This window comes from Micropterus dolomieu, linkage group LG11, assembly GCF_021292245.1.
Source record: "Micropterus dolomieu isolate WLL.071019.BEF.003 ecotype Adirondacks linkage group LG11, ASM2129224v1, whole genome shotgun sequence".
In the NCBI taxonomy this organism is placed as follows: domain Eukaryota; kingdom Metazoa; phylum Chordata; class Actinopteri; order Centrarchiformes; family Centrarchidae; genus Micropterus; species Micropterus dolomieu.
The window spans coordinates 3466110-3474077 of NC_060160.1; the positions used below are offsets into that span (position 1 = coordinate 3466110).

General features: G+C 39.6%; 1 protein-coding gene across 1 annotated transcript in view; it reads right to left on the reverse strand.

The window, feature by feature from the left end:
- The window catches only part of sptbn5 (spectrin, beta, non-erythrocytic 5), a 68432-nt gene that overhangs the window by 3782 nt on the left and 56682 nt on the right, over positions 1–7968 (reverse strand). Inside the window, exons 75-80 of the mRNA XM_046063269.1 lie at positions 7498–7605; positions 6534–7412; positions 6381–6449; positions 5128–5211; positions 4158–4249; positions 3646–3762 (exon numbers count right to left, since the gene is read on the reverse strand). Coding sequence (XP_045919225.1) covers positions 3646–3762; positions 4158–4249; positions 5128–5211; positions 6381–6449; positions 6534–7412; positions 7498–7605 — 1349 coding nt within the window. The remainder of the gene's footprint in view (positions 1–3645; positions 3763–4157; positions 4250–5127; positions 5212–6380; positions 6450–6533; positions 7413–7497; positions 7606–7968) is intronic.

The window sequence follows — 7968 nt, forward strand, 5'->3', positions numbered from 1 at the left end:
GGTGGGGTGAAGTTTTGCACCTATTAGCTAGCAGGCAAAAACTTGTTTTAATGCACCTATTCTCAAACAGGGCTAAACAATAAAAAAAAAAATTAATTACATAAATATTTTAGGGAATTTTCTGGGATCCGTACATAACAAAGATGTTTTCTTAAGTCTATAGAATATGATGTGTAGGCCAGGACATCTCTGCAGCACGACAATACTTAATTTAAAATGGCATTTTGACAGATATTTCACCTTTAACAAATACTAAACTTCCTGTGATTTGAACTGCAATAGGCCAAATTGAGATTTTGATTAATTGTTGAGCCCTATTCTTCAACCTCCAAACAAGAGTTGAGCAAAGACTTGTTAGCTAAAAAACTAATGTTATCTTGCCTGCTAGCTAACCAGAAACTGGGGTAGATATTGAAATAGCAGTTGTTGGTCAAACTATAGCCCACTGCTGCTAAAGCCAAAGTGTCTCCTTTTCAAACTATTATTTCTGCACCTTTTAAATAAACATACAGACTGTCTTAGTAAGGTGTTGGGCCACCACGTGACGCCAAAACAGCTTCAACTCTACTGGAGGGATGAAGAGTATTCTTCAAAAGATATTTCCTGATTTGGAAACATGGCGGTGTGATCACATCCTGCACTGATGTCACCTGAGGAAGAGTTGCTCTTCTGTTTTTCCTAACATATCGCACTAATGCACGAGCATCATGGCCGACCAAAGTTATTGATGTCTTTCCCAGAGATCTAAATGCAGATGTCACTTTAGTCACTAGACAGCTGAGCCGTCTTTGTGATGAAGCTCCTGCCAACAATGAACCCTCTTCCAAAGACACTTTGATCTTTTCCTGTCGCCATCTTGATACAGACTCACCTGGGCCAGCTCAGCATTTTTATACATGCCACAGAGCGTGACTGGATATTAATTGTCATATTGCACCACGCAGTGCACCTGTGTGGAAGCATCTACATTTGATGTGTTTCTCCACTCATTTATTCAGGTTTTTTTCCCTTTAATTTGTCTCCGTCTGTGTCTCTCCTGCAGAAATCCTTTCATCAATGTATTTTGTGACTGCATTAGTCATGTCCCCTCTGCAGTGCCGTATATTTCATCTCCATGTCGCAAACTAAACCAGATGTAATGCATGACAGCTGAGCAGACCCGTGGCCACGTGGCGTCCTGTGCCACTGTGTGGTTCTCCACCACTGTGCGCCCGCTGAATGTAATTCACCTTGTCAAAGTATCTCATTAAAGAAAAATCCTGCTGGCAGGGAGTTCCATTTCATTGGCCTCTCACCCACCTGAGAGGTGCCTGGCGTCCCCACAGTGCACAGCGTGAACAGGTAGATGTGAAAGTCAAAGTCAAATTACCTTACGCTGTTTGAAGGAAACCACTTCAGTCTGAAAGTCCATCAAAACACTTCGGACTGACAGACGTCCTGTTTGACTCCAAAGCCAAAACCAGCCACACAAAGCTTTTGTACCAGCAGCACTCAGTTCATTTCAAAAAATCATTATTATAAGTAAAATTATTTAGACCAGAAGCATTCTATCAACGCAGGAGTAATCAGGCCAGTGATAGAAATGACAGCCAGGCCAAAAATATTAATGCATCAAACCTTAGTACTTTCTGAACACTGATCAAAATCATGTTAAAATGTAAATGTATAAATTATACGTTCTTAAATACTTTCAAATTCCTCATTTATGTGCTTTTATAACGTTGTTTAGTATTTTATTTCATGCTATTTTTTTTAGGTATGTATGTTTGTGTGTATGATTGCATGTGTGGTATGTTGACTAATGAAGGTCACAAGCTGAAACGTGCTGCCTGAAAAAGTTACTACATTTTTTGAAGTCCGACACATTTTGTTCAATATAGTCAAGACATTCATTGAAATGTTGAGGTTTTTGTTGAGGTTTGAAAGAAGCATAGAAATGGAGATAAAGGAGGAGGCTGAAGCAGCGGTGTAGACGAGATGCAGAGCTCAGTGTTGATGTAGAACAACTTCGGTGCTGGCCTAATTTATGCCTGCTGCAAACAACAGGATTTTCAAATCTTACCCGATTTTAAAATCGTGGGATACTACAGACATAACAGATTTATAGTATTTCTTGATCGTAAGAACGCACACACCAGACGATTCAGTCCAGACGCAGGACCACACACTTGGCATTTATACTAAATGATTTCAGAGCGCCGGTTCTGGAGACTTTGGATCCTGCGTGATCAAACGGGACTTCAGACATAAACAAACATGGGGGCAAACACTTGTGTGCACTGTCTAGCACAGAAAAACAAAAAAAAGAACATTAAACTGTGGATGTACTCGAGGCTGAGAAGAGGGAATCAGCACGGTTTATACATTAATATGTCGGCGACCTTAAGATTATGTCTTTAAACCCCTCACACAACAGGATCAGTGCCTTCATTACTTGTGAAACTGCTCACATTTCTGGATAATGAAGACAAGTGAGGTGTGTTCAGTCCTCATCTCTTCAAAGTGCTATTAGAAGGTAAGTTTAGACAGAGCACGAAGCTGCATTTCTCCAGCAATTACCCAAATTTGTTAGCTGTGAATAAACGTTGAGGGTTTATTATTTGTCAGCAAGTGTTTGTTTGAGAGGCTCTGACTGGTATTAGTTCTCATCAGGAACTCTTTTTTCACATATTTTCCTCCAGTTTCTCTTCATTTTCCCTCTTGGGATGTATATTTATGAAGTCATCCATAAAACTCCAGGATGCATTTTTTTTTTGTTGCTCAAGTTGAAATGTTTTCAACTCCCAAAAACACAGACCCAAACTACCAAATTCCCTTCACATTTTGTCTCGACTCAACTCGAGGGTTAAGAAGAAGATTTAAGGCAAGTGAATGTAGTGTGTCTAAGAGTGTGGTGAAAAGTAACTGGATACATTTACTCAAGTACTGTACTTAAGTACAAATTCAAGGTACTTTTACTTTACTTGAGTATTTTAATTTCATGCTATTATATTGTACTTTTAAATTCCAATTAATTTTTCTGCCAGATTTTGTCACTTTTTAGATTAGTTTCCACCCCCTTTTTGTCCAGTGAAAACCACTTATCTCCACATGTTTGTAAAAAACTGCAGGATGAAGTGTTTTCTGAGAAAATCCTTCTCCTTTTTAAGCTAAATAAACTATTAAACGCCGCCTTGGATCGGCTGGAAAATGCATCGTCACAGAGATAAAAACTGCTTTTCTGAGCTCATGGAAAGTTGACTTTGTAAGAGATATGTGGTTCTCACAGGACAGCGACGCTACACACACACATGTTGATCTTATAGACTATGGTGCATTACTGTAGATTAAACTACCCAACAGGATATAAAGAAGTTAAATGAGCTCCACCATAAACATCTACAGCAGTAAAATGCAACATACACATTAATGCAGCAGGAATATTAATCCAGAAACATCAGTTATAATAGTGAAACACTTACAGGAGCATTTTACTGCACTATGAGTACCTTTACTTTTGTACTTTGAGTACATTTTGCTGGCAATACTTTAACTTAAGTAAGGTTTTGAATGCAGAACTTTTACTTGCAGTGGAGTATTTTCACAAGGTGGTATTAAGATCTGAATAATTCTCTCATGTCCAGTATAAAGTATCTGTCAGCTCACCCTGAGTCGTCAGAGTCGCTGCCGGCAGATTCAGTGCAGTTTTGGAGCTTCTTCATCCACAGCAGCTGGAGTTCTCTGCTGGTAGCTGCAAACAGATACTGACTGCCGTCCTCCAGTCTGAGATACAGAAACACTCAGTCAACAACAACAAACCTTCTAAGAACATTTATTTACAGAGATACATTACCCAACCTGTTTGAGTATGTTGTGAAGCTCTGCTCAAACCTATAAAACTTTATGTTCAAATGTAGTTCCCAAAATACCAAATATGTCAGAACTGAATTGGAGAGATGTCTAAAATGATGCATCTATATTTAGATTTTTTGATGAAATAAAACATAAAAACATGTAGTCTGAATTTTTCTCTCAGCGTAAACACAACATATTATCTTCCATAATTTTCTGGAATTTTTATTTGACATACTGTCAGCAAAAAAAAGTTGGATCAGGATTCAAAAGGTCAAATCTTCTTCATCCAGTGAAGCTTTAAAGAGTCTCTGCAGCTCACTCACATGAGTTTGAAAGTGTTCTCCTTCTTCCTGTAGTTAACGTTCTCCTTGCAAGCAGCTCCAACCATGTTGATAGGGGGCCACCTAGAGGTCCTCTGTGGAAACACAACACACATGTGTTTCTGCGAGGGACTTGGGGGCTGAAGATAAGTCTTTTTCTGTTGTTATTTCTGAAATAAAACTTTATTGAATGTTTTTGGATTTTTTTTGATGAACACAAGCAGCAGAGATACCGAAGCTTGTTTCAGTACGTTGTGTCAGAGCTTGTGTCAAAGGAATAATAATATAATGACAGATGACGTCAGTCATGCTGATTCAGAAAGATTCTTTCATTTCTCAAAATTTGCTGCTAAACTGTGATCGGCACATTAGTGGGAGAAGAAGAGAGGAGAATGATAGAAAAATATGGAGATGGACATCAGAAATGCATAATCTCACATATGGGAAGTTGACTGATACCAAGTTATAATGTAATAAAAGTAACTACTTAAATTAATATTATTCTATAACACACCAGTCCACAGTGACACTTAGTATGTATTATTATTATTTACTACTTATATACTGCAACATATTGCACAATAACATCTACATTTATTGCAGTACAAAAGCATTGCAGGTTTAATAAATAACAGACAGGCTTCTTGGACTTTTATTGCTCACGTATGAGACTAAAACTATTAAAATCAGGGAGGTGTTGCAGAGCTTCGGTCACCAGAAGTCACTGTTAGCTTTTTATTTGAAGCTCCAAAGCTTCATAAGGCTTCCTTACTAATTAAAAGTGTATTATGTTGTTTTTATGTCACAAAGTTAGCATGAAATAAAAAATAATCAATCAGGAGTATTTTGTTTACTCCTACTCCTGTAATACTCCTGATTGATTATTTGCGTTTGTTTCAGTAAAACCAAGTGTGACATTACACACAATCTTCTGCCACCAGGTTGATGCTTTCAGCGTTCTGTTTTGTCGCACCTCTGCAGCAGCTTCTCTGTCTGTAAACAGGCTGAGCGTCTCTCCTTCCAGGACAGCAAACACCTCCTCCCAGTGCTCCAGACTCTGCAGCAGCAGCCAATCACACAGAGACAAGACACACCTGTCAGACAATGCCCACCTAAGGTCATAAGGGATATGCAGCCACTTTGGGGGTAAAAGTTGTAAAGCCTGCTGCACTCAGCATAAAATTAAGTATGATCAGTGCTGATCAACAAAACTGTGCATTATTATTTATTAATCAAATACATTTTGTGTTAGCTGCTGTTTGTGTGTCATTTTCCTAAATATGAGGCATTACAGTAAACATTTTATAATATACAAGAAGTTAAAATGTATTTAAACAGGAAAGTGTGTGTTCACTTTTATTAGGAGTTTCTACAATCTTGTGTGATTCCTGGAAAACCTCAGCTTTGTTGCACATTTTTTAAATTCAAGTTTGAATGTAAGGCAGATTCTTTCCTCTCTTTATTCACGTGGATTTCCTGCAGGAACTTTTTGAAGTCCATATTTATTTGCTACCATCAATGTACAATGTACTGTACAGACATCAGCTGTGTGATGTGTATGTGTGTGTGAGGCTCTGCGAAAGAAGTTTTACAATTATGAAAGCTTCATGCCTTAAACATTTATAATAGAAAGAGTAATAACTGAGCATGTTTGCAGTTGGAGAAATTCCTGTGAATAGTTATAGAAATAGAAATTATTTTGGGGCCTTTTTTTCGTTGCAATACCAGAAATGACCACTGGGACAAATTGGCTCTATTATCCATCCATCCATTGTCTACTGCTTATCCTGCGTACAGCGGGGCTGGAGCCAATTGGCTCAATTATAAGCTCTATTAATCCCTCCACAGTAGTGCTCCTCTTGTTATATTACATTTATTGGTTATTCATACATTTTTTGACATGCTAATGTCACAATTTTTGGAAGCAACTTGGCCTTCAGAGTCTTGCTCAAGAACACTATACCTTTTAACTCATTGCAATTATTCTTCATAACGTGAGGAATTGCACACTTTTAGTCAATATTTTGTACACTCCATCCTCTTTGTTTTGAATATTGTGCATCTCTTTTCATGTTAAAACAAATATATTTATATATTTTATATTGCAAATGTTATGCTTCTGATTTATGAGTTTTCTCTTACTATGTTTATCGTGACTGTTGTGCACCAAAATACTCAAGCAAATTCCTTGTATGTGAAAACTTACTGATGTCAGAAGTTTCTCACCTTGTTTCCTCCTTGTTTTAGTTTGATCTCCAGCAGCCCTTCCATTCTGACTGGCTGCACCGCTGTTACCTAACAATACCACAGGTGTGAGAGAGCAGCTACCAATCCAATAATCCTGACAGTTAATTTGACTTGAATGACTTGAGTTTTTACCTCTGCTGTGGAGCTGGGGAGGACTGGTTCTTCATCTGGTAGATCTTCTAACCTTCTCTGCTGCCGTGGAGTAGACGGAGGCAGCTCCCTTGTTGGAGGAACAAGGTCAGCTGATTCAGTACCCTCCTCTCTAATTGCTGCAGCAGTGGGGGAGTCAGGTGGTGTAACCTCTTCAGCAGAAGGCGGAATCAGAAAATCAGGAAGATCAGGCTGTTTGCTGATCGGTGATTCCAGGTTGTGGAGCTCTCTGATTAGTGGAGGAGAGTCAGGTGGTATAGTGGGCTTCTCTGGTTGGTTCGGGGGCTCAACGTGCCGTCCGAACACCCGCCCTGTGGAGGAGATTCTGGGCTTTGGAGCCAGAGGAGGTTTGGATCGGTGGCGACCATTTTCATTAGGAGTTTCTTTAGATGAAGATGTTTGAGTAGAGGAGGGAGGTTTTGGGGAGGAAGGTGGAGAAACTTCAGGACGTTTTGGAGAGGAGGGCTCATCGAATGCTCTGAGGGGAGTTCCAGGCATCATGTTTGAGTGGCTGGTTCGATGTTTCCAAGGATTTACAGTTGTGCTGGAGCTAGGACTAACAGGAAGACTGTTGCTGGAGCTCAAGCATTCCCTCAAGTCAGGGTGGAGAGATGGGCTAGGTGGGGTGCTAGCAGAGGTTGTGAGGCTGGTACTGTCTGTTTCCTCGTCTGGCACTAGCGATCTGGATGTTCTGTCCGTCGCCCTGCCAGTGCTGACTTGTCGGATGCTGTTTCTAGAGGAAGAGATCCGCGGGGTCTTTTGATCTGACTGTTTACTCCTCAGGGATGAAACTCTTGCTGAAGGTTTTCTGTCCTCAGGGTCTATGTTCTCATTGCCATTAAGACCCAGTCTCTTCTCCCTCTGAGAAAAAGAAAAGAAAACATTTGAGCAAAGAGAAAAAAGTATTTTTCAGTTTCCAATCCACAAACAGAAGTCACCAACCAACCTGTGTTTTCTTCTTCTGCAGTGCAATAAAGCGGTCGCTCTGGGCCTGGATCATGGCCTCCAAGTCCTCCTGCCTCTTCAGGAGCTCCATAACATCCGACACAGAGTCCTGGAAGAACCAAAAGACCACCATGTTTTAGTAAGAAAGTTTTTGATGACAACATGGTCTGAGACTACCTGATGTCTTGGAGGGGTATTGATAACGTATTTTACCCCACAGTTGTTAGAGTGATGTCTCACTGGATGACTGATACTGAAGAAAACTTCTAAGCAGAGTTATGGAGGTTAATATGTAATATGAGAGACATAACTTCATAATAACATATTCTCTGAAACTGTAAGTCACACTAAATCTAAAAATGTGTATCATGTCCGTGTGTTCAGATTTAACCATGTTATGACTCAGAAAAGGAGTGCAGTTTTTGTAGCAAACAGCAGCAATTGGGTGCTTCTTAAGTGTTTTAATGTACCT